The sequence below is a fragment of the Balaenoptera ricei genome, chromosome 18 (assembly GCF_028023285.1).
Source record: "Balaenoptera ricei isolate mBalRic1 chromosome 18, mBalRic1.hap2, whole genome shotgun sequence".
NCBI classification, from domain to species: Eukaryota; Metazoa; Chordata; class Mammalia; order Artiodactyla; family Balaenopteridae; genus Balaenoptera; species Balaenoptera ricei.
In genome coordinates, this window is record NC_082656.1 from 74,413,930 (window position 1) to 74,441,326 (window position 27,397).

Consider the following 27,397-nt stretch of genomic DNA (forward strand, 5'->3'; position numbering starts at 1 on the left):
CACTCTCTGGCCTTTGCACACCTCTCCCCAGCCTATCCTCCGGGTGGCAGATCCCTCCACCAGCGTGTACACGCTTGGGCCCAAGGGTCGACCAAGGGTCAGCCTTTGAAGGAGGCTTAGCTGCCTGGGCTAAGGATGTGCCCCAGGCAGAGCCTCTTCTGGTACAGATGGAGTCTGGTGAAGCAGGAGAAAAAGTGTGGGCTCTGTTCAGGAGACCTCCTTTTGCCTTCTTGCCCCAGTGGGTAAATATTGGGGGTGGTCTTATATCTGTTCATGTAAATGACAGGAGAGATCTCATCCTGTTATGTGGTCCTTGATTTTAAGACCAGGGCCACTGCTTGGATGGTTCTATTTCATGAGGATCCACTGCATCTAAAGGTCTTCTTAGGGCAAAGGGAGACTGTTTCTTCCCTTCCCTAAAATCTTCCACAACACATCTCCCAGATGACCGCACAATGGAGGGGACAACGTGGGAGCTTTGAGGGCTCACAGCTTTCAGCTGAACCCCAACTTCCTGTGTGAATTTGAGCAAATCAGTCATTTTGAGCAAGAGGTCATCCTCTGCCCTCAGTTTCTTGATCTTTATAATGGGAATAAGGATGCTACCCCACCCTCTGCCACCTCTTCCCCATTTCCACCCAACTTACTTCTATTCCTCCTTCAGCCTTCAGCTCAAATGCCATCTTGATTAGATCAGATGCCTGGAGCTAAGCTAGAAATAACTTTCAACCTTCCTTCCTTTTATATTTGTGATTTTGTTTTATGTCTGCTAGCCCAGTGGATTCCGAGAGCAGGGATCCTGTCTCCTTAATTCCCTGCTGTGTCTCCTCTATCTGGCCCAGAGCCTGGTACCTAACAGATGCTAAACCTGTGTTTGTCTAACGAGTAAACGAATGTGTGGTTATTGTCACAATTGGAGATAAAATATATGAAGCGACTGGCACATAGTATGTGCTTCATAAATGACACTGATGATTTTTCAGTGCCATTGACACTAATCACACATTTTATTTTCTCATACTTGATCCGTGGTAGAGAATAGGGTGAACTTGGGACAACTACAGTTTGAACTGTCCAAGTTAAGAAAAAATGTGGTGTGATAAACTACTGGCCCAAACAACTAGAAACATGACACTCTCTTTAAAGGATCAAGAAACGAGAGACCCATAATTTAAAACAAAGGATCAAAAGTCCAAAAAAAGTGCTATTTATCAATTTTGCTTGCCCCTCACAACTCATACCCCAAAGAGCCAAACTGTGCATCTTCTTGAAAAGCATGCGGTGAAAGTAATTCCCTCCGCAAGTGTTCTTGCTGGCATCACCGACCTCCCCCTTCCCCTTCCCATCGCAGGGATTATTTTACCTCTCCCTTTAACATCAGCCAGCCCAAATATCCTCTTGTCAAATATTTCTGGGGCCTGCACTTGAAGAAAGCAACGATTTTCTCAAATCTGTGAACAGGACTTTTTTTTCTTTATGTCAAAATAAACCATCTGCTTGTACAACTGTTTCTAATTACTTCCCTGCCTAGACTCTCCCCTTGAGGGGTTTCGTACCAGCACCCCGCCCAGAGCAGTGCTGCTGCCCGAATCCTAGCAGGCAGCTCATCCACGCCCTTGCAGCTCCGGGGAGAGCCCCGGACCTGCCCGCCTGGGTGTCTGTGGGTCCTTCTGCCCGGCCATCTGCTGGTGGCACCTCTCCCCCCCCCCCCCCCCCCCGGAGCCTCCCCGACCCCCGGCCCCGTGTGCGCCACCTTGCAGCAGCGCTGCTGGCCTCCGCAGCCGGGAAACTCAGCATGCGTCCCGCAGGCTTCGGGAACTTCTTGCTGCTGGCGTCCTCCCTTCTCTTCGCGGGGCTGTCAGCTGTTCCTCAAAGCTTCTCGCCATCTCTGAGGTAAGTCTGGTTTGTTTTTCTTTCAGACAGACCTGCCCTGCTTTGCGTGGCAGGACTCAAGCTTCAGGATGGCTGCCCTAAGCCAAGAGCAGTTAGGAAGTTGGACACGGGATAAACTGTTTTCAACCTGTTCCTATTCCTTTCCTTACATCTACACTGTGTATTGCTTCACCCTTGTCCTTTTGCTTTTCCTTTGGAAAAATACAATCATTAAACGAATATATAGTTTCCTCCTATTCCAATACATATCAGGAGGATTATCTGCCATCCTATGTGTACCCGTGTGATCTCACCGCCTATAGGGCAGAGTTATTCCATGGGGTCTGTATTACATTCTGCATTACATTTTAAAGGAGAATTTGGGGCACGTCACAATAACTAAACTTTTACATTTTAAAAGTATAGTTCATAAGCATCGCTTATTGCAACTTGAAAAAGCATTAGGCACTATGCTATCATAACATGTAAAGCTCTTTCTATATATGTAAAGCTCTTATTTTTCATAAAATAACTGCCCCTGGCCACCAGCTAGCAATGGGACTTTTTAAAGAGAACTGAAAAGTCAGCCAAGTGTCATATACTGGATTAATTTGTATTTAAATATGCATGTAAGATTCAGAGGCAAAACTCCAAGAGGCAGGGCCGGATCACCTAATCCACCTGGAAGACGGTCCTGTTCTCAGGTGGGCAGGTCACCACTTGGACATTTTGCGTCGTGGTCATTTCTTAAGGGATGGCCCGCGGGTGGTATCAGCTTGGTCTCCAGAGAAACGTGGGGTCCCAGGCTTCCTATCCACGGGGTTGCACGTCTCCGTTTCGGATCTGGGATCTGGGTGGACCCTGGGAGGCAACGTGGGCTCCGAGCAGAAGGGGCAGTGTCTGGGCTTGACCGTGGCCCCGCTGTGGTTTGTCGCCCCTGCAGAAGAGGCCCGGGCGCCGTGTGCCGGCTCTCCCGGGCCGAGTCGGAGCGCCGGTGCCGGGCGCCCGGGCAGCCCCCAGGGGGCGCTCTGTGCCACGGCCGCGGCCGGTGCGACTGCGGGGTCTGCATCTGTCACGTGAGCGAGCCCGGCGTGTACTTCGGGCCCCTGTGCGAGTGCCACGAGTGGATGTGCGAGACCTACGACGGGAGCACCTGTGCAGGTAAGGGGGCGGCGCTGTCCCCTCCGCGTGGCCCGCCGCGCCCGCCGGTGCGGGGACGTACGCGCTCCCGGGGCGAGAGGGGTGGGGACGGCCCCTCCTACAGCCCTGGAAGTTCTCGCCGCCGGGAAGGCCGTCCTTTTGCTCCTCAGTTCTGGAATCATGTCTCGTAACGCTCGTCTCCGCCCTGGGGTCCAAACTTCAGTGGAAATAATACGTGTAAGATTCATTCGCTTAATTATAATAATCTCACTTAGCTTCTACTTTTAGTTCCGTATTACGGACCAAATCTCCCAACTGCCTCGTAAATGGAATTATTTCACTGGGCTCTCCTACCCTAATCACGAATATTAATCATAATATTTGCAGGCTGTAAGCCTGTATTTATTTTATTTTATTTTAATTGAAGTATAGTTGATTTACAATCTTGTGTTAGTTTCTGGCCTGTATTTTATTTTTACCAAGGAAACACGGGGATATTATTTCCCTAAATTCCAGCAGAGCAGATTGTGTCTTTGAACGTGGATTTGCCCTCTCATACTGAGCATATAGTTCACAAAGAGAAGCACATATCAGAAAACTGTATCGGAAAAACAAGCAGGGCCCTATTTTCTTGGAAGCGATGGCTTTTGTATTGTTTTAGCTGCTCCAATTTTTTGGCTGTGGTGCAACTTGGTATTTTGTAAGGGTGGAGTGAAAATACATTCATTTCCCTTGCACATTTTTAAGGAGTGATTTGGATTCTGATACTGGAAAGGGTCAAGCTGTTTCTTCATAGAGAATACCCCTAACCTCTAACCAGTGTCACATAACCCGAGCTGTTTACTTAGGGCCAAAGAACCTCAGTCAGGTCATTGTGAATGATCCAGACACTCTGTCGGTAAAAGGACTACACAGTGCCTTCCCACCAGGGTTTGGCAAATACGTAGGAAAAGAAAATCTACTTATTTTACCCACAATGTAGCTGAGAATGAGAGTCCAACACTAACAAAGAGATCACGAATCAGTTTATAGCAAAATATTTTTTTTTCCCTTGGCATCTGGGCCCAGAAGTGCAGGGGGGATACTTAATATGCAGGCTGTTTGGCCGTGAAAAAAATATAGTCGTATGAGTAATTTGGAGGGGCACAGGTGCTTCTGAGTGTTTGTTTAGCCTTGAAGGCTGCGGCTCAATCCTTCAAACATATTGAATGCCACAACTTATTTTAGCTTTGTCAGTCCCAAAAGCTGCAGGGTTATTAAGGGCAGCCCTTTGGAATGAAAGCTAAGTATTGTCTAATATTTCATTCCAAATTCAACTGCTACCTGGCTTCTCGGGCTTTGATTGCCTCTGGCAAGGCCTCTTCAGTATCATGAGTTCTGAACACATTTTTCGGGCCTTTTGTATCGCCATTTCATTGGAAAAGTAAGAAGCAAGATGCAGTTTTTCAGCCAGTGAGCTAGTTTTGGTTGCCAGATAAAACTACCCTTTTGAGGAAGCTGATCGGGCCCCTTTCTGTAAAACTAATGCTATGGTATGTATACTTTTGTTTACCTCCCATGGGAAATGATTCATTGTTTCCTCCTACCATCTTTGTCACTACATTCCTTCCTCCTTGGTACAAAATGCCGCACTGAGTCATGCACGGTTTTGTTTGCTAGTGTGTGCATTCCTGTAGAAGGTGAAATGAGTCTCTTTATTTAAGGCTGAATGAAATAACTGTGTTCGTTTTCCATCCTCTTCTGACTGTTCCTCATTGACACCTACTCTCCAGGCCTCGTGCAGAATCTGCCCCTGTGAATGTGCTGGCTACAGTTGCAAGGGCAGTGAGGACAGCCTTACACACAGCCTATCTGGCGGTCCTGCCAGCTTGCCTGCCTGTTCTGTGCTTCAAGTTTAGCTACTCAATTCCGTCTTCAAGAAATAATTCCTATATTATAGCCAGCAAGATAGAAATGTAGCAGGTCGTCTTTTATGTTTTTATGTGCACCTGGGCCTTTACCTCTATGATAAGTCCCTATAGGTGATTTCCAGAAATAGAGTAGCTTCCAGAGACTTCCCCCACCTCCGTGAAGAGAACAAAATCATGCTCTGGGAGTCTCTCGTAGAGTGGTTAAGACTATGGGCTCTGGGAGAGATTTTCCAGGATTCAAATCCCACACTTAACAGCTATATGAACTTGGGCAGTTACATAAACTTCCTGAGCCTTGATTTCTTCATCTGTAAAATGGGAATAATAAAGTACCTACCTTATGGGATTGTTGTGAGGTTTAACATATGCAAAAGACTTAGAAAAGTGTTTTGCACGAAGTAAGTGCTCAATACACATTAATATGCTTATATATGTCTATATAACACATTATTTTGTGATGCACAAAAAGTGAGCTGGGATGGATAGATGGATGGATAGAAAGATAGAGAGATTGATAGATACATAACCTGGCTTTGTATTTGTTGGTCATTTGATGCAGTGAAAGCAATTTTGTTTTGTTAATGTAGTCTGTGCCTGTTATTGAGCCAAAGCTCAAAAGGTCAAGCAAGGATAACTGTTTTGGCCCAGCCTCAGAGCAGCTGTAGGAGATGCACCATGCCCTTTTAAAGTTAAGTCCATTGGGATCCTTACACTGTGAATCATAAGAGACATACTTATTTTAGTTGTGCTGGTTGAGAGTGGTGACGTTTACATTATCACAAGTGGTCTGTTTCTCCGAGTCTCCACTGGCTCATGGCACATGAATCTTCCTTGGACTTCTGTAGCATAAAGGTCTGGCCCAGCGATTGTTCCTGTGGGTGCGATTTTCTAACGAGGAGTACGCTCATTTTGGTTCTCATTTCTTTGAGAACAGTCAAATGTTTGGTTGCATAAAAACAAACTTTCAGTTAGTACTTCAACACATCCTGGATAACCCTCTGAATATCTGTGATTACACTTAAATAAAATATAGGTTTCTTAAACATCTTTTTAAATCACTTTTGAAATATATCACTTAAAAGAGTTTCAGTTTTAGGAACTTGGAAGAGCTAATTGAATCCAAGTTCGCAAATACTATGAAGTGCTGTATATTTGCTAGACTCTCTGTTTGCTGTTAAAGGTGCTATAAAAGATGAGGAATATATTACAGCTTCCCACTGAGTGGGAAGGTTCAGAGAAACACCAAATGCCTATAAAGCAATGCAGGCTATAAATTTCTACAAATTTCTATGAGGGTTCCATTAAGGTAGGAATTAAATATTGCGGTTAAAAGTTCTCTAGAAAAAGGTAGCATTGGACATAAATCTTTAGGTATAAGGAGGTTTTTAATCCAAGAGGTAGACTTTTGGAATTCTGAGTGAAGAAAAATTCAAGGAATGGTTTAGAGGCAGAAACGCACGTGGGTGTGTTTGGAGAAGAGTGAGGGGTTCCGGGTTTGGCTTCGCTGGATCTTAGGGCTGTGGGGAAAGTGGTAGAAGATATATTGTGAGTTACAGTTGGACATCTGGTAGAGAGCTTTGAACCTGAATGTGAAGCTTGTGCTCAGTTAAGTAGCGTATAGGAGCCATGAAGCAGTTTGAACATGGGAGCGATAGATGATTAATGCTTTGATTCATGAAAAGTAATATGGTGTCTGGGGGCCCAGCAGGTTGGGGTAGACACTTGATGGGGAGGAACTCAGGTTAGATGCTATTTAAATTATAGTCCCGGGAGAGAGAATAAGAATAGAATTATGAGGCATTTTAAAGACTTTTGCAAGGTAGAATCAGCATGCTTTGGTACCCAAGGATGAGTAAGATGGTGTCAGTGACCAGGCATGTGGCAGAACTGAGAAGAACCAGATAACGCCTAATCAATGGTGAAAAGTCCCCATTAAATTGAAAACACTTATTTTTATCTGGAATTGCTGTAAAATGAAGAATTATTCCTAGAAGAATGAGTCTGGACTTTATGGCACTTCTGGGGTTGGATAGGAATCTTGTCTGAATTGTTAACTTGGGTTAACTTGTTTCTGTCAGTCACCCTGAGACAGTCATTTGATTTTTCTGAAACTTAGTTTCTTTTTCTGGAACGTCTTTATGGATGTAAAGAACTTTACATTCTGCATGGTATTATTCAGAAGAATTTTTAATATTTATGTATAAATATATTTAATATAATTTATGCATTTATACATTTATTCAGATTATAAAGAACCTTATAAGCATTGATTTATATATGTAAACACACATGGTAGGAAAATAATTAAGATACATGGAAACACACCTAATATGCAAATATCAGTAACTTTTTTCTTGCAGATATTTCTGACTTCTACACTGTTAAATAAATAGTATAAGAATTGTATATGACTACTCATGAGAACTGGACTTTCTGGCTCTTTATAGTGTTTCCTAGGACTGTTTGACCTGCTTTTTCATCACAGTTGCATTTTTCTTAGATTGTTGAATAATTGTCTCCAAGACTATTTTGTGGAATCACCCTTTGGTTTTTCCTTTCTTTGTCAGCTTCCATTTGCCACCTTCTCTTCCTTCCTTCATACCTTGTCCTGTCCTACTTGCCCGCTCCTTTACCTCTGCCTGGGCCCCCTGGTATTTACCACCCTTTACTTCTTTTCAGTATCCCCTCTGCCCCTGCACTGAGCACAAAGCACTTAAGAGCATTCACTGCTCTTTAGCGCCCCCTCCAGTAAACGAGTGTGTTGAACAGACAGACTCCAGTTTCTTTGTTGCCTCTTTGCTTGTGTTTTCATCCTGGTCTGTACATGTCTTGAGGTTTTGGAGAACACATTCAGGAGCCCGCACCACCAGCTTCCCCATGTCGTGCAAGCTTCTCTTCTGAGCTCTAGCCTGTTAGGTTCATCCATTTTGGATAAATGCATCTTGTCTTACCCCAAGGGACACATAAAAATTAAAGATTTTCATTCTCAAAGAAAGTGCCAGACCTGCACATGACTTTCTCTCAACTGTCTGGCTTTATTTGGACCGTACTCTGCAGCTCTACTGTAGACACCGAAATACCTTGGCCTTGGACCAGATCATCTGCACACCTTGATAATCCAGAAGAGCGTAGTTATAAAATCATAGTGTTGAGATCAAATAGTGTCAATGTGACAAGTTCAGCAGTTATCTTTTAAGTAAAATTTCACCAGAAAGAGAAGGGAACATATGGGAACAAATTTATTTGTGATACAGATTTTAAATTTGTAGAGCATAAACCACCACCGTAGGGTTCTCAAAGACTTTCAGCATGTTTTGAGACATGATGCTAAAGCTGCCATCCCATGCTTCTTGGTATCAGAACCTACCCCCCCCACCCCCCCCAAAAAAAGCTGCCCCGCTCCCTGGGCCTCAGACACAGATTGTTAAGTCTGATCTGGTGCCTTGTGATGCTCAGGGCCTGGAGGTGGAGGCCCAGTGCCATAGGAGCAGAGATCCCTGATTTGGTCCTTTGACAAATTCCCTGTCTGAGGAGTTACAAAGTGAGACCAAACATTTTCCTAAGTTCCATATCCTACCTGCCATTGTGTTAGTTTTCTGTCACTGCTATAACATTGACACTCATCTTTTGACTTCAACAACACAAATGTATTTTCTTATACTTTTGTAGGTCAGAAGTCCGACGTGGGTCTCCCAGGCCTTAAGGTGTTGGCAAGCTCTGTTCCTTTCTGGAGACTCTTGGAGAGAATTCATTTCCTGGTCATTCGACATTAAGAGAATTTAGTTTCATGAGGTTTTAGGACCAAGGTCTCTGTTTCCTTGCTGGCTGTCAACTTTGAGTGTCCCTTATCTCCCAAAAGCCTCTCTTGGGTCCTTGCATACCCATCTGCATCTCAGAATGAACAGCAGGTGTCAGATCCTTCTCATGATGCCGGCCTCTAAGCATCTTGCATTGGCACATCCCTCTTTCACCACAGCCTAGAAAAGTGCTTCACTTTTTTTTTTTTTTAACATCTTTATTGGAGTATAATTGCTTTACAGTGGTGTGTTAGTTTCAGCTGTATAACAAAGTGAATCAGCTATATGTATACATATATCCCCATATCCCCTTCCTCCCTATCCCACCCCTCTAGGTGGTCACAAAGCACCGAGCTGATCTCCCTGTGCTATGCGGCTGCTTCCCACTAGGTAACTATTTTACATTTGGTAGTGTATATAAGTCCATGCCACTATCTCACTTTGTCCCAGCTTACCATTCCCCCTCCCCATGTTCTCATGTCCATTCTCTACGTCTGAGTCTTTATTCCTGTCCTGCCCCTAGGTTCTTCAGAACCCCTTTTTTTTGTTTCTTTAGATTCCATATATATGTGTTAGTATACGGTATTTGTTTTTCTCTTTCTACTTACTTCACTCTGTATGACAGACTCTAGGTCCATCCACCTCACTAAAAATAGCTCAATTTCGTTTCTTTTTATGGCTGAGTAATATTCCATTGTATATATGTGCCACATCTTCTTTATCCATTCATCTGTCGATGGACACTTAGGTTGCTTCCATGTCCTGGCTATTGTAAATAGAGCTGCAATGAACATTGTGGTACATGACTCTTTTTGAATTATGGTTTTCTCAGGGTATATGCTCAGTAGTGGGATTGCTGGGTCATATGGTAGTTCTATTTTTGGTTTTTTAAGGAACCTCCATACTGTTCTCCATAGTGGCTGTATGAATTTACATTCCCACCAACAGTGCAAGAGGGTTCCCTTTTCTCCACATCCTCTCCAGCATTTATTGTTTGTAGATTTTTTGATGATGGCCATTCTGACCGGTGTGAGGGGATATCTCATTGTAGTTTTGATTTGCATTTCTCTAATGATTAGTGATGTTGAGCATCCTTTCGTGTGTTTGTTGGCAATCTGTATATCGTCTTTGGAGAAATATCTGTTTAGGTCTTCTGCCCATTTTTGGATTGGGTTGCTTGTTTTTTTGATGTTGAGCTGCATGAGCTGCTTGTATATTTTGGAAATTAATCCTTCGTCAGTTGCTTCATTTGCAAATATTTTCTCCCATTCTGAGGGTTGTCTTTTTGTCTTGTTTATGGTTTCCCTTGCTGTGCAAAATCTTTTAAGTTTCATTAGGTCCCATTTGTTTATTTTTGTTTTTATTTCCATTTCTCTAGGAGATGGGTCAAAAAGGATCTTGCTGTGATTTATGTCATAGAGCGTTCTGCCTATGTTTTCCTCTAAGAGTTTTATAGCGTCTGGCCTTACATTTAGGTCTTTAATCCATTTTGAGTTTATTTTTGTGTATGGTGTTAGGGAGTGCTCTAATTTCATTGTTTTACATGTAGCTGTCCAGTTTTCCCAGCACCACTTATTGAAGAGGCTGTCTTTTCTCCATTGTATATTCTTGCCTCCTTTATCAAAGATAAGGTGACCACATGAGCGTGGGTTTATCTCTGGGCTTTCTATCCTGTTCCATTGATCTATATTTCTGTTTTTGTGCCAGTACCATGCTGTCTTGATGACTGTAGCTTTGTAGTATAGTCTGAAGTCCAGGAGCCTGATTCCTCCAGCTCTGTTTTTCTTTCTCAAGATTGCATTGGCTATTCAGGGTCTTTTGTGTTTCCATACAAATTGTGAAATTTTTTGTTCTAGGTCTGTGAAAAATGCCATTGGTAGATTGATAGGGATTGCATTGAATCTGTAGATTGCTTTGGGTAGTATAGTCATTTTCACAATGTTGATTCTTCCAATCCAAGAACATGGTATATCTCTCCATCTGTTTGTATCATCTTTAATTTCTTTTATCAGTGTCTTATAGTTTTCTGCATACAGGTCTTTTGTCTCCTTAAGTAGGTTTATCCCTAGGTATTTTATTCTTTTTGTTGCAGTGGTAAATGGGAGTGTTTCCTTAATTTCTCTTTCAGATTTTTCATCATCAGTGTATAGGAATGCAAGAGGTTTCTGTGCATTAATTTTGTATCCTGCTACTTTAACAAGTTCATTGATTATCTCTAGTAGTTTTCTGGTAGCATCTTTAGGATTCTCTATGTATACTATCATGTCATCTGCAAACAGTGACAGTTTTACTTCTTCTTTTCCAATTTGGACTCCTTTTATTTCTTTTTGTTCTCTGATTGCTGTGGCTAAAACTTCCAAAACTCTGTTGAATAACAGTAGTGAGAGTGGGCAACTTTGTCTTGTTCCTGATCTTAGTGAAAATGCTTTCAGTTTTTCACAATTGAGAACAATGTTGGCTATGGGTTTGTCATATATGGCCTTTATTATGCTGAGGTAAGTTCCCTCTATGCCTACTTTCTGGAGGGTTTTTATCATAAATGGGTGTTGAATTTTGTCAAAAGCTTTTCCTGCATCTACTGAGACGAGCATATGGTTTTTCTCCTTCAATTTGTTAATATGGTGTATCACATTGATTTGTATATATTGAAGAATCCTTGCATTCCTGGGATAAACCCCACTTGATCATGGTGTATGATCCTTTTCATGTGCTGTTGGATTCTGTTTGCTAGTATTTTATTGAGGATTTTGGCATCTATGTTCATCAGTGATATTGGCCTGTAGTTTTCTTTTTTTGCGGCATCTTTGTCTGGTTTTGGTATCGGGGTGATGGTGGCCTCATAGAATGAGTTTGGGAGTGTTCCTCCCTCTGCTATATTTTGGAAGAGTTTGAGAAGCACAGGTGTTAGCTCTTCTCTAAATGTTTGATAGAATTCTCCTGTGAAGCCATCTGGTCCTGGGCTTTTGTTTGTTGGAAGAGTTTTAATCCCAGTCTTAATTTCAGTGCTTGTGATTGCCCTGTTTATATTTTCTCTTTCTTCCTGGTTCAGTCTCTGAAGTTTGTGCTTTTCTAAGAATTTGTCCATTTCTTCCAGGTTGTCCATTTTATTGACATATAGTTGCTTGTAGTAATCTCTCGTCGTCCTTTGTATTTCTGCAGTGTCAGTTGTTACTTCTCCTTTTTCATTTCTAATTCTATTGATTTGAGTCTTCTCCCTTTTTATTCTTGATGAGTCTGGCTAGTGGTTTATCAATTTTGTTTATCTTCTCAAAGAACCAGCTTTTAGTTTTATTGATCTTAGCTATTGTTTCCTTCATCTCTTTTTCATTTATTTCTGATCTGATCTTTATGATTTCTTTCCTTCTGCTAACTTAGGGGTTTTTTTTGTTCTTCTTTCTGTAATTGCTTTAGGTGTAAGGTTAGGTTGTTTATTTGAGATGCTTCTTGTTTCTTGAGGTAGGATTGTATTGCTATAAACTTCCCTCTTAGAACTGCTTTTGCTGCATCCCGTAGGTTTTGGGTCATCGTGTTTTCATTGTCATTTGTTTCTAGGTATTTTTTGATTTCCTCTTTGATTTTTTCAGTGATCTCTTGGTTTTTTAGTAGTGTATTGTTTAGCCTCCATGTGATTGTATTTTTTACAGATTTTTTCCTGTAGTTGATATCTAGTCTCACAGTGTTGTGGTTGGAAAAGATACTTGATACGATTTCAGTTTTCTTAAATTTACCAAGGCTTGATTTGTGACCCAAGGTATGACCTATCCAGGACAATGTTCCATGAGCACTTGAGAAGAAAGTGTATTCTGTTGTTTTTGGATGAAATGTCCTATAAATATCAATTAAGTCCATCTTGTTTAATGTATCACTTAAAGCTTGTATGTCCTTATTTATTTTCATTTTGGGTGATCTGTCCATTGGTGAAAGGGGGTGTTAAAGTCCCCTACTATGATTGTGTTACTGTCGATTTTCCCTTTTCTGGCTGCTAGCATTTGCCTATGTATTGAGGTGCCCCTATGTTGGGTGCATAAATATTAACAATTGTTATATCTTCTTCTTGGATTGATCCCTTGATCATTATGTACTGTCCTTCTTTGTCTCTTGTAATAGTCTTTATTTTAAAGTCTATTTTGTCTGATATGAGAATTGCTACTCCAGCTTTCTTTTGATTTCCATTTGCGTGGAATATCTTTTTGCATCCCCTCACTTTCAGTCTGTATGTGTCCCTAGGTCTGAAGCGGGTGTCTTGTAGAGAGCATATATACAGGTCTTGTTTTTTATCCATTCAGCCAGTCTATGTTTTGGTTGGAGCATTTAATCCATTTACATTTAAGGTAATTATTGATATGTATTTTCCTATTACCATTTTCTGAATTGTTTTGGGTTTGTTATTTCAGGTCTTTTCCTTCTCTTGTGTTTCCTGCCTAGAGAAGTTCCTTTAGCATTTGTTGTAAAGCTGGTTGGGTAGTGCTGAATTCTCTTAGCTTTTGCTTGTCTGTAAAGGTTTTAATTTCTCTGTCGAATCTGAATGAGATCCTTGCTGGGTAGAGTAATCTTGGTTGTAGGTTTTTCCCTTTCATCACTTTAAATATGTCTGCCACACCCTTCTGGCTTGTAGAGTTTCTGCTGAAAGATCAGCTGTTAACCTTATGTGGATTCCGTTCTATGTTATTTGTTGCTTTTCCCTTGCTGCTGTTAATATTTTTTCTTTGTATTTAATTTTTGCTAGTGTAATTAATATGCATCTTGGTGTGTTTCTCCTTGGATTTATCCTGTATGGAACTCTCTGCTCTTCCTGGACTTGATTGACTATTGCCTTTACCATATTAGGGAAGTTTTCAACTATAATCTCTTCACATATTTTCTCATTCCCTTTCTTTTGCTCTTCTTCTTCTGGGACCCCTGTAATTCCAATGCTGGTGTGTTTAATGTTGTCCCAGACGTCTCTGAGACTGTCCTCTATTCTTTTCATTCTTTATTCTGCTCTGCAGTAGTTATTTCCACTTTTTATCTTCCAGGTCACTTATCTGTCCTTCTGCCTCAGTTATTCTGCTATTGATTCCTTCTAGAGAATTTTTAGTTTCATTTATTGTGTTGTTCATCATTTGTTCATCATTTATTATGTTGCTCTTTAGTTCTTCTAGGTCCTTGTTAAATGTTTCTTGTATTTTCTCCATTCTATTTCCAAGATTTTGGATCATCTTTACTATCATTACTCTGAATTTTTTTTCAGGTAGACTGCCTATTTCCTCTTCATTTGTTTGGTCTGGTGGGTTTTTACCTTGCTCCTTCATCTGCTGTGTATTTCTCTGAACTTCTCATTTTGCTTAACTTACTGTGTTTGGGGTCTCCTTTTCGCAGGCTGCAGGTTCGTAGTTCCCGTTGTTTTTGGTGTCTGACCCCAGTGAGTAAAGTTGTTTTAGTGGCTTGTGTAGGCTTCCTGGTGGAGGGGGCTGGTACCTGTGTTTTGGTGGATGAGGCTGGATCTTGTCTTTCTGGTGGGCAGGACCACATCCAGTGTTGTGTTTTGGGGGTGTCTGTGAACTTATTATGATTTTTGGCAGTCTCTCTGCTAATGGGTGAGGTTGTGTTCCTGTCTTGCTAGTTGTTTGGCATGGGGTGTCCAGCACTGGAGCTTGCTGGTCATTGAGTGGAGCTGTGTCTTAGCGTTGAGACGGAGATCTCTGGGAGAGCTCTCACTGATTGATATTACATGGGGCCAGGAGGTCTCTGGTGGACCAATGTCCTGAACTCGGCTCTCCCACCTCAGAGGCTCAGGCCTGACACCCGGCTGGAGAACCAAGACCCTGTCAGCCGTATGGCTCAGAAGAAAAGGGAGAAAAAAAAAGAAAGAAAGAAAAATAAATAAATAAAATAAAATAAAGTTATTAAAATAAAAAATAAAAAAAATTATTAAAATTAAAAAATTAAAAAGTAATAAAAAAAAAGAAAGAAGAGAGCAACCAAATTAATAAACAAATCCACCAATGATAACAAGCACTTAAAAACTATACGAAAAAATAAAAAGGACAGACAGAACCCTTGGAGAAACGTTAAAAGCAAACCTATACAGACGAAATCACACAAAGAAGCATACACATACACACTCACAAAAAGAGAAAATGGAAAAAAATATATAAATATATATATATATTTATATATAACAAAAAAAAGGAAGAGAGCAACCAAATCAGTAAACAAATCTACCAGTGATAATAAGCTCTAAATACTAAACTAAGATAAACAGAAAACCAGAAACAAATTAGATGCAGAAAGCAAACCCCAAGTCTACAGTTGCTCCCAAAGCCCACTGCCTCAGTTTTGGGATGATTCATTGTCTATTCAGGTATTTCACAGATGCAGGGTACATCAAGTTAACTGTGGAGATTTAATCCGCCACTCCTGAGGCTGCACGAGAGATTTCCCTTTCTCTTCTTTGTTCGCACAGCTCCTGGGGTTCAGCTTTGGATTTGGCCTCACCTCTGCATGTAGGTTGCCTGAGGGTGTCTGTTCCCTGCTCAGACAGGATGGGGTTAAAGTGAAGTGCTTCACTTTTAAGGAGGCTTGCGATTAGATTGGATCCAACCAGATATCCAGTATAATCTTCCCATCTCAAGATCCATGATCTTAATTGCATTGGCAAAGTCCCTTTGGCCATGTAACATATTTATAGGAACAAGGATGTGAACATCTTTTGGGCCCTTCTTTTTCCTACCATAGCCTTCCTTCTATAAAGCCCAAGAGGAAGGCCATGATGTGTGTACATGAGGGAGAGAGGTTCCAAGGCCATTAATACCTGGCTGTCCTTATGCTTCATCCAGGCTATGCAAGTACTGTCTTTTCCATTTTTCAGAGCTTATCTACAGGACCTAATGTTCCTAGATCCAGACTTTTCCACCACACCAGTGATGATAAGGAATACCAGGTTTTTGGTCCAGAACATGAAGAGTGACCTAGAACCTCAGCCACTGCTGAGGTTCAGTGCCTGACATTATCACTTGTCAGTTGTGGAGCTATGGGCAAGTTACTCAAATGCTTTTAGTGTCTGTTTCCTTACCTGTGAAATGGGGACAATAATAGTATCAAACGGGGATGATAATCATGCCAAGCACATACGAGTGATGAGTAGGTCACTCGAGTTATTATGCTTACTTCTGTCAGATGCCCCTGTTCTACCCTATTGTGATACTTGGTCCTGAGATATTTACTCCCAAAAAGTGATTTTCCTTCCATGTCATATCTTCTTCTGGGTCTCAATCTATGTTTCACATTTCCTCCTTTGACTGTCAGTGAGTGTTTGGAACCATCTCACCTCAGACAACAGGCCTGCTCCATAGTGTCAAGTCTGGGTGAGCTTTCAGCCCTGGCCAGCTTGAGGAGACCAAGACTCACTGGGTCATGCTCCAACTCAGTGGACTTCTAGGTTTCTGACCCTCATTTCTGTCTTTATCTCAGAAGCTGACTTTTGTGTTCCTGCCCCTGAAAACTTCACCCCAATTTTCACCATCATAATTGACTTGGATGGAAGTTTCCAGAGCCCTCCCCTCAATACTGTGTGATTAGTCCTTGAATCTGGGATTTTCAGTCTTTTTCTTTACTGGAAACCCCAAGATTTCTGCATATTTGCAAGGCTTACACTCAGTGTGTTTCTGCTTCTGTCTCTTACTTCCACTGAGATGTCTGTATTTCCAGGCTGCTCCTTAATCTCTTCCAAAGTCTTGATCTCAAATAGGTTGATCCCAGAACCCACTCATTCCGCTTACAAAAATGGGAAAAGCAATGCAATACAAAACAAAATCAAAATAACTCACTTTCACAGAGTTTTTGAGTGCAGCTGACCCTTGAACGATGCAGGGGTTGGGTTGCTGACTGCCACACAATCGAAAATCTGAATATAACAGTCGGCCCTCCATAGCTGCCGTTCTGTATCTGCAGGTTTAAGCAACCATGGATCCTGGAGTGCTGTACCACATGTTTATTGTAAAACATCCACGTTATAAGTGGACCTGTGCAGTTCAAACCTGTGTAGTTCAAGGGTCAGCTGTATTTAATGAACATTACTAAATGTTCTAGAGACATTGGGATGGGGTTGTTTAATCACAGGAACGTAAACACCTTAAGACTGAATAGTAATCGTTCTAGTTCTTAAAACCCCCAGGTTCCCAGTTGTGTGCCTCAGTCATCCCTCGCCTCTTCAGACTCCTGTTTCTTTCACTACTCATAATTTTTATTTCATTTCCAAATTCTGCTCATTTGGGGCAAGGAGTTTAACTATTATTTTTATCATCTTGTTTCTTGCTCATCCACGGTCTTTGAAGTCTTGGCCTCTATCCTGAGAGTTGATGTCCTCAGGTATTAACGTCATACATACCTTTACTTTTTTTCACATCTTGCTTTAATGTATGTGTATTTATAAATAACATAAATAATATAAATAACAAGGCCTGAGATGGTTCTCTTTGTACATATATATTCTGATTGCCCATACAAGCATATATATGTGTGTATGAACATGTATTTGCTACCTTAATTTATATGCACATGTCATATACATGTGAATACATAAGTATGTCTTCAAACATGTTTACATATGTATGTGTTTATATCACATATATGTGAATATATAAATATGTGCACAATCACATTCACATATGTGTGTTTATGAATGTGTGTGCATCTAAATGTTACACACAGAGACACACATGCATAACCCATCTTCCTGGGGGACTGCTACCTGTGGGGGAGAGACATTCCATTTTCAAATCTTTGTAATGCTAGTACTCCTGATAGAAGAGGCACCTTGGGATTGTTATCACATGTGTAAACCTGCTACAAATCAGTATCTTATTGGGGAATTCTTTTGGCGACTGCCTCTTCAATACATTTCATGGAGACAGTGAGAAATTATTTGGTTGGCTCCTAATTTGATTGTCTTTTTCACTATTCTGTCAATTAAATGTTATTAGGCTGCTGAAGTCACATTTGAATTACAATTAATACTTGGTAAAGAAGTTCTCTTTTTCTAACACTAAAACTTTGTTCAAAGACGGGAAAGGTTAAAACAGCTTCCTTTCCTATTTTTTATGAATAATAGTACTACTCTTGTCACTAACATATTTTTATCCTATGTACATTTTATGGAGAGTTTGGAAACTCCTCAAAGCCCCCTGTTACATGCTAAAGCCTTGAGTCTAGGTTTGGATGCAAAAACCACTCAGGATTTTTTTATAGCTGGTGGTCTTAAAAATATAAACCAAATTGTAAATTTTCTATATTCTCAAGGCAATAATATCTTCTTGTATGGTTTTGCATATAACAATAAATTCTCCTATTACAGAAATTTTATTCTCTGCTGAGTTCATCTGAATTTTCTAATCATACCTCCACAGGGAGAAAAAAGGAAATAAATAAAATGATGAGATAAACCAGCTTTATATTTCTCTGGATTTAAGATCCTCTAACTTAAGAAGCAGATTGCATTAATGGGAAGACAACTGGATTAGGAGACAGAAGACACAGGGGGAGGTGTTGTGGGAACCAGAAGGGGGCTAGCTTGTAGGAGCAATTTGTTTTGCCTTTCCACCTTTCTTCCTGCCTAGATTGCACCTGGAGTTCCAGCAGCCCCCCTTTTTAAAATTGAAGTAGATTTGATTTACAATGTTGTGTTAGTTTCAGGTGTAAAGCATGGTGATTTTCGGATATATATATATGTGTGTGTATATATATATATCCTTTTTTTCCATTCTTTTCCATTATAGGTTATTATAAGTTATTGAATATAGTTCCCTGTGCTATACAGTAGGTCCTTGTTGTTTATTTTATATGTAGTAGTCTGTATCTGTTAATCCTAATACTCCTGTTTTATCGCTCCCCATCCCCTTCCACTTTGATAACCATAAGTTTGTTTTCTATGTCTGTGGGTCTATTTCTGTCTTATAAATAAATTTGTATTATTTTTAGATTCCATGTATAAGTGATGTATAATATTTGTCTGACTTACTTCACTCAGTATGATGATCTCTAGGTCCATCCATGTTGCTGCAAATGGGATTATTTCATTCTTTCTTATGGCTGAGTAATATTCCATTGTATATATGTACCACATCTTCTTTATCCATTCCTCTGTTGATGGACACTTAGGTTGCTTCCACATCTTGGCTTTTGTAACTAGTACTCCAGCAGCCCGTTTGAATCAAGGGATGAGTATATGGCCACCTATGAGGATAGCTTAGGCACAAGACAGGAATTTGGATTTTTTTGAGACTCTGTGGAACCTGCCACACCTGTACTGGACTGCCTACCTCTGGATTGCTGTTTGCACATGAAAATAATAAACTTTTATCTCTTTAAGCCCCTGTCATTTTGGGGTTTTCTGTCATTGGCAGCTAAATATAACCCTGTCTGAAACAATGGTTTTATTTTAAAAGTTCAAGTCTATTAAAGCAGGGCGAATAGAATATGTACAGTGGTTGAGAGCTTGAACTCATGAGACCAGTAGGGCTGGATGTCATACCTCTTTACCTGCTCCATGGATTTCAACAGTTTTGGTAAACTCTGCAAGACTCAGTTTGCTCATCTCTAAGATGGGCTCTGATTAACACTCTGGGGTAGGTTATTGTAAAGTTTAAGTGAGAAAATACACGTGAAGCATCTAATGGAATCACTGATGTTTAATGATCACTCTAAATAGTAGCTATTATTACTGTTGTGATTAAACCTGGCATCTCTAAGGGGATTATTTTAAGGCAGAAGGGAATATGTCTTTGCTTTTAAATGTATTTACTAGTAACTAAGTGACCAGTTATGGACATATAGTCCCTGTGCCTGTTTACATGGTCAACATATACTACTTTTTTGCCTAGAAGTATTTATGAGGTTACAATTTCCATGAGAAGACATAATTTTTAAATGTCTGGTTACCAGAATATAAATTACCAGAGAGAATACAAAAATTGTTTATGTATTTAAATATTAAAAAAATTTCAATTGATTTATTTGTATATTAAAATTATTAAAACATAATACATGTTTGCTCCAAAAAGTAAAAAGAAAATATGTTTATTGAATAAAAAATCAGTACAGCAGCATTGCATCTTAGGCAGAGAACAGGTTCTACGTCACCGCAAAGATCAAACATCTGAAGTTTAAATATTACCCTGACAAATCTCCAAGGAAGTCTCCATGTCTGAGTTTATTCCACCATATCTCAGTTATATAGCACAGTAAACACTAGTAAATGGGGGTTTACTCCATGGCTAGAAGACATTTTCAGGCTTTGGCCGGATCGTTCTTTTGGGGCCACTCAGCCCAGTAAGATGCTGACACTAGGAAATAGACATCAAGAAACTCAGCCCCCAGAGGTAATGTCACTTTCTTGCTCCATTTCATACCCACTTGGGGCCTCCACTCAGTGGATGGAATGACAGAATTTCTATGCTTTTAAATTATTATTCCACCTCCCTTTATTGCCAAATATATACCTTAATTGCCTAAGCACATATAATGGAAATCAAGTAAGTTAAATATATGTGTGCTGTGACTCCCCTTTAGACTTACTTTTAATCATAACCTCTGGAGTTAATATTAAATTAGGGTGTATACTTCCACATTTTCCCATGATTATATAAATATGCGTGTTAAGAACACACATACATACACTCACATTCTCACACACACACACGTAGGTTGTTTCCCTTCCTCTTTCTTGCTTTTTCTCTTTAGGAATACATCATGGCCCTCATTCTAGTTTTTATATATATTTATGATTAAGAATTTTCATAGGTATATGATGTTCTATAGTATGGATGTATTACTTCATTAAACTATTTGCCTATTAGTGAACATTCTGGTTGGTTGCAGTTTTTGTTATTTTTTTGTGTTTGGTTTTTTGATATAGGAGACTTGAAAGAGCATTCGATTTTAAATTGCTTACACACGCTCACACTCATACATGCGCACAGCTCTCTAGCACTCTGGCTCTTGCACAAGCACGTACACATTTCCACTAGAGTGAGTCGGGCTCCAAGACACGCAAGAGGGTATCACCAGTCAACAGAAGTGTTAATAAAAGTGTCTTCTTGTGTTGAGGATCTTGGCAAAAGCAAACTTCAAACCGGGTGGAACTGGGAGATCTGAAGCCTTTGTCCTTTGGGAAATTTAGATTCCCAGCCTGGTCTGGGATTCAAGGTCACGAGTCACATCTGAGAAGAGGGAGAAGTATAGTACTGCTGGTACAGGGAGGACCAGGGGACCTGCCAGGGCATTTTCTGAGCCTCACACAGGTAAATTCTCAAGCTATTGTCCATTAACTCTTAAATTGATAAGGACTGAAAGCTGCAAGAAGGTTGCAAATCTCATTTTCTTTGGAAAAGAGTGCTTTGTCTTTTCAAGGATCACATTTCCTGGCAGATAAGAAACTATATTTTGTAATAGAACTCTTTCTTCTGTCTACTCTAAATCATCTTACTTAAGGCTGGGTAGAATGATGGCTTTGTAAAGGGAAAAGAAAAATAAGACCTTGAGAAGAATGCTTGCTGGTTTGACCTTGTGTAACCTCAGTCCTAATTTATGTGGTAGGACAAGTTTCTATGCCAAAGGCCCTATCATCCTAATTGTATATAGTCACTCGTTCAAACATCAAATTATTCCAAGTCAATAGTTACCCACTCCAGTTTCCTGTTTTATTATTTTATCTGGATATTTTCTAGGAAAAGCCAGGCTAAAAATTTTTTTTTAAAAAGGTCAATGAGTTTGGTATTGCTTAGAAACTTCTCTTATAGCAAGGCATTGACATAAATTTGTGATTTAATCAATTGGAGAGAGTAAGGAGCCAAAATGAGAAAATCAAAGCATGGTAAATGTATTTCCTAATTGGTCATTACTGCTCTTTCAAAGCTGTCATTTTCTGCTGTGCAGAACAGTTAGACAAAACTAGTTATTTTTCTAAACAAAATGACTTGGCCATTTAATTAAACCTTTTCTTTTCCAAAATACAAAAGACAAGTTACAGACTTTTTTTTTTTTTTTTTTTTTTTTGCTTTCTTGGTCAACACCATTACTTATATATATAAGCTCTAAGAGCAGTATTGCCATGAAAATAACTCATTTTTAAGAAAGAAAGAAAGAAAATTTTTACAAAAGAAAGAAAGAAAATATTTGATTTGTTAGCTATGTACTGGATAGACTTCTTTTGATTGCTTGCTTGGATAGATTTGAGCCCTAAAATTAGTGCTGCATTAGTAATACAAAAGAAAAATGGGAAAATATCTATTTATATTTGAGTATGCTTTGCTGGAAAATATTTTCATATGTATCAATTCATTCACTTCTCATGTAACTTGTAAGAGGTAGTCAAAATTATTATTCTCCATCTATCATACTGAGTAACCTGAGAAGAAATCTATCCCCCAAATCAACAGGCAGCTTCTCTTCAAGCACAATAAAGTTGTCCTAAAACCACATATTTAGGGAAAATATTTTCATCAATTTGGAGTCTTGAAATGAAAACATAATTTTCAGGGACCTCATTTTTACATTTAAAATATATCTTGATTTTTTTCTTGGAGAAGCAGATTTTTTACTCTTCTTTCTGTCTTATGTCAGAGAGAGTGGACATAAAAGCTCAAATACTGGGCAGAAGAAAGAACACCTCATTCATTTAGCATCAAAAGAAGTCCAGGTAGCAGAAATCACTGGGACTAAAATTACTTGTCATACCAACAAAGAGCATTTCTCTCAGCTGTAACTGAAATTCTTAGAGTGATTGCATTTAGCACCAAGTATTATCCCAATAAGAAGGATTCTCTGGAGCCAGCAGTGGGAGAAACTCTTTTACAATCTTTGGTTTTCCTTTTCTATAAAAGTGAAAGAAAACGTACGTAGGAGAGTTTGAATATATATTTGTTATTTTCATGGACATTAACTAGTGTTGTTTTGTGTGTTACATATTTTGGCTGTTATGAACAAATCACATTAGAGATTTGTTTTGCTTTTATAAAATTAAAGTGTTCATAATATGAAATCCAGAAATTCAAATACATGTAATTTTTAATATACATAGAGCCTTTTTTAGAACAAAGAGATGTGAACTGACAGAAATGCACAGGGAGAGAAGAAAAATGTGTATAGAAAACTGAACAATTTTGATTAGATCATCACGAGGGTTTCCTTTGTGCCTTGAAGGTGGGTATGTCAACCTTTGGGTCATGATATGAGGCTTCTGGGGACATCCTGCATATGCCACTCATCAATCTGCCTGGCGTTCCTGCATGTCTATATCTCAAGTATCCATGCTTATATGCCAAATGAAGAATTTTAAGACTTATGAGTGGCAATACATTGATCTGTTATTAATAAAGCCTTTGTTGAATTTAATAATCTTTCCTGGGCTTCCCTGGTGGCACAGTGGTTAAGAATCCACCTGCCAATGCAGGGGACATGGGTTCGAACCCTGGTCCGGGAAGATCCCACATGCCATGGAGCAACTAAGCCCATGCGCCACAACTACTGAGTCCTCGTGCCACAACTACAGAAGCCCACATGCCTAGAGCCCATGCTCCACAACAAGAGAAGCCACCACAATGAGAAGCCTGTACACCGCAACAAAGAGTAGTCCCCACTCACTGCAACTAGAGAAAGCCTGCAAAGAAGACCCAATGGAGCCAAAAATAAAATAAATAAAATAAATAAATATATATTAAAAAAACTTTCCTTTGGGAGAGCTAAGTGAGAAGGTTTGGATAGGATGGAAATGCAGAGGCAGGCTGCTCAGGAAAATGCCTGGGAATTAGAATTAAAAAAACAAAACAAACTGTTCTTTCTTCACTATTGTCACTTACTGTGTGACCTTGTGCAAGTCACTTAACTTCTCTGAGCCTCAGTTAAATTACATTTAACAAGCATTTATTAAACATCTCCAAAACGATGTCTAGAGGAGGACAGGGCATCAGGAGCTGTGCTCTGCCCTCTCTACTCTGCGAGGTGGGTAGGCAGGAGGGAGTTGAGTAGCTGATGGCAATAATTCTCTCAGCCACAGCATTTAACATAAATATTTGAATATAGTGGCTCTTCAGTGCAATTAATGGATTGATGTGATTGTGAATATCTGATATTTAGATTTAATTGGGAAGTAATTTTGTTTCATTTTTAAGTGTAACCATATTAAATTAATTACATGGAAAATTATATTGGCATCTTGAGGATTTTTATGAAGGGGCAAGAAAGTTAAAAAGAAAAAAGAAAAAATGTATCTAGAAACTAATATTCAATGAAGGAATTCATATCAATCGCACAAAAAGGAATTCCCTAAATATAGATGTAATGTTCTATGAGTCAAAGGGGGAGTGTTCCTTTCCACTGTACTTAAATATACCAAATCTGTCATTTTATGGCACCTTCCAACTGATCTCTGGATAAATGCATGTTCCAAATGCCATAAAATACAGTGATTCAATGAAAACCAAACTATTGATCCGTGTTACCATGTAAGGAAATAGGTTCAGTGGTTGTCTGTTTCCATGTGCATGTTCAGTAAGCCATTTATCTACATTTTTGTTAAATTACTCTCTTTAATTTTCACACTTATTCTACCTTAGAAGAACATTTTATGTAGCACAATGTGTTTGGTTTTTTGATAAGCTATTTTGGGAACTTCTTTTATCTCCTGAGAACTTCAAAAAAGCATTGGAATCAGTCTGCGTATTTGGTATTATTCAGATTTCTGTTTTTCAGCTTTTTAAACAATGGAATTCAATTTACTTAAGAAGAAGAGGATGCAAAGAGTTTTAAATTGTGTGAGCTGTCAATACAACCATTGGTTGGCCAGTCAACCATTGTAAACTTGTTGACAGCACTGTTATGTATGTAGTTCGTTAATTTAAGGCAGATTATATTTCCTGTTTCTAATGAAGAACTTTAGGTCCTTTAGGGACTAATTTTAACATGCAACTTGATTGATTTTGAAATTCAAAAGACAGTTTTATTGGAAGTCCGTATGAGTATAAATATTTTTGACAAAAATATGTGTGTAATTATTACTTCTAATGATTTGGAAGTTGGTATAAATTAGTCACTGTCTTTAAGTGTTGAAACTGAAAATGGACTGCTTTTTCGTATATAAAGAGCCAAAGACTTACATACGAGTATAAAATTAGAGATACAGATCATTGTGTTGTATGTGTTACTGTTCAATCACCAGCTGTTTACTGAGCAACTACTATGGGGTAAGACCCTGCATCAGTAGCTATAGGGGTTATAAGGATTAAAATACATGATGATTTTCCTTGAGAAATCTGATAGTAGGTTTAAAATATAGTATAATGTAATATTACAAAGTGTCTGGCATGTAAAGAGCTGTTTGGAAGATGAGTAAGGTATATTAACTAGTGTATCTGAGGGGATCAGCATTTTAGCCAGAGGGAGAACATGAGCAGAATTTGAAGCTAGGACATCGTGGATACCAGTTTTGCTTCTTTAAGTCAGTGGGTTCTTTCAGAAGGGTTCTCAGAGAGAAGCCTGCAGAGATAAGTGGGAGCCTTTCAATGCCAAAAATATGACTGGACGGCCCTGGGCAAGTAACGGTGAGCAGAGAATTGGCTTTGCACATAGAAATTTCAGGGACACTGCTCTTAGGATGAATGGAAAGGGGAAAGTCTTATGTGGAGGGAACACTGAGAAAGCTATTTTAATAGCCAACGGTGAAAACTAATCATGTTCTGAAGTCTGCTGATGACCATGGAAAGCAAGGGAAAGAATGACGCTAGGTACATCGTTATATGATGGAGTTGATAGGAATTGAGGATGGGGCTGGAGGGTGGAACAAGACTTATCTGTTGAATGGAATCTGTTATGGTCATACTGGTTTTCAAATAATCCCAAAGTTTGCAACCTCCCACCCCAGCCCCCATTCCAGAGACACCTGGGTCTCTTCATAATTTGGAATTAAAGGGCTAATTCCTGCCTGCCTAGAAAACCCTGCCCTGCTTTGGTGTTAAGCACTGGTTCCTCATTCCTGGTTAAATACTTCAAATATCTTCTACCTGGGAGAGTGGAAGGGCCTATGTTGGGGCCATAAATAGGAAATTGGGAAGGCAATATTTTTGAGGGCAAAAGGATGAGGAGCAATTGTTCACCAAACAGCCATCTGCAGGTGGCCAGTGGTGGCCAAAGAATACAGCAGCTCCCAAAGGCTGCCAGTTTATCACCTAATGAATTTGTCTTAGGAGCCAGAAGACTCCGAACAGTTACACTCTTGAGCTCAACTCATTTTCTCTAAAATATCACCTCCAGAGAAGTTTCTAGTTATTGAAATATGTATTTTTATTTGTGGGTGTCTAAGACACTTTCACTCTTTAGCTACAGGTGACCATTTCATTAGGGCTGTGAAAGATGAATGAGAAATAAAATGATAGGTTGTATGTTAAACAAATACTGGTTGCAAATCTTGTTATTTTTACTATATCCAAAGTAAAATAAGATCTCTCTGTCTTGTTCATTATATTCCTTATGTAAAAATAGCTTCCATTTGGGACTTCCCTGGTGGTCCAGTGGTTAAGACCCCATGCTTCCAGTGCAGGGGGCGTGGGTTCGATCCCTGGTCGGGGAACTAAGATCCCACATGCCACGCAAAACAACCAAAAAAAAAAAAATAGCTTCCATTTAAGTTCATCAAAAATAATATTCCAAATGAAAATATCAGAAACTTCCTATTATAAGAAAAAGAAATCTAAGTATTAAATAGTTTTCATGTGTACCTCCAATATTTGATTACAAGATGTGATGAAATTTAATTGTAGCACAATATGAAGTAGGAATAAACCCTAAATATACTATGAACTCTGTGTTATTTTGTATAATAATTTCCTTATGACTTTCCTTCATATACTTTTCAGCGTATAAATACTTAAATGAGATGGAATAATTCAGGCTTATATCGGGGGGGCAAATGTATTTCAGATACTCATGGGTTTATCAGGTAGGACAATTTTCTTGGGTCCAAGTAATAGAAAACCCAACTCAAACATGCTTAAGAAAAAAAAAAATGACAATTTACTGGCCTACTTAATTGAAATATTTAAGATAATGATTCCCAAAGTGTGGTTCAACCGGGGACTTGTTAGCAATGCAAATTCTGAGGCCTCACCCCAGATTTACTGAATCCAGAACTCCAACTGTGGGCTCAGCCATCTGCTTAAACAAGGTCACCATGTTGTTCTGACACATGGTAAGATTTGAGAACCACTGGTCTAGGATTAAATCTGTCTTCAGGTGCAACGCAGTTTAGTGCTCAAAGGACATTACCAGGATCTAAATGTGGGCTCTGCTACCCCAGGACAGCCCCATTTCCAGGCTTCACATGGTAGGTAGCCAGTGACAGCTGGAGATACCTGTCATCACAGCACGTTGTCCAGTGGACAAGAGAAATGATTTTACCTTCACAGAACCTTTAATACCAGATGGAAACCTGGATCTACACAAAGAAATGAAGAGAACTAGAAATGGTAACCGTATGGGTCAATATATACGATATATTTTTCTTTTATTCATGTCTCTTTAGAAGAGATGGAGGGAGAAGAGTTTGACTGCAATAAAGACAAAAAGATGAGGCACTGGAGAAAAGCAGGAGATGAGGTGACTGGGGATATGAAGCTATTTGAGGAATCAGGGGAAATGTTAAGTAGTACA

At 39.6% G+C, this 27,397-nt stretch overlaps 1 protein-coding gene across 1 annotated transcript in view; it reads left to right on the forward strand.

The window, feature by feature from the left end:
* The first annotated feature begins 1,632 nt into the window (after positions 1–1,632).
* ITGBL1 (integrin subunit beta like 1) overlaps positions 1,633–27,397 on the forward strand; it is a 206,478-nt gene continuing 180,713 nt past the window's right edge. The window contains exons 1-2 of the mRNA XM_059902728.1: positions 1,633–1,893; positions 2,816–3,033. Of these exons, the coding sequence (XP_059758711.1) occupies positions 1,796–1,893; positions 2,816–3,033 (316 nt within the window). The 5' untranslated portion in view covers positions 1,633–1,795. The remainder of the gene's footprint in view (positions 1,894–2,815; positions 3,034–27,397) is intronic.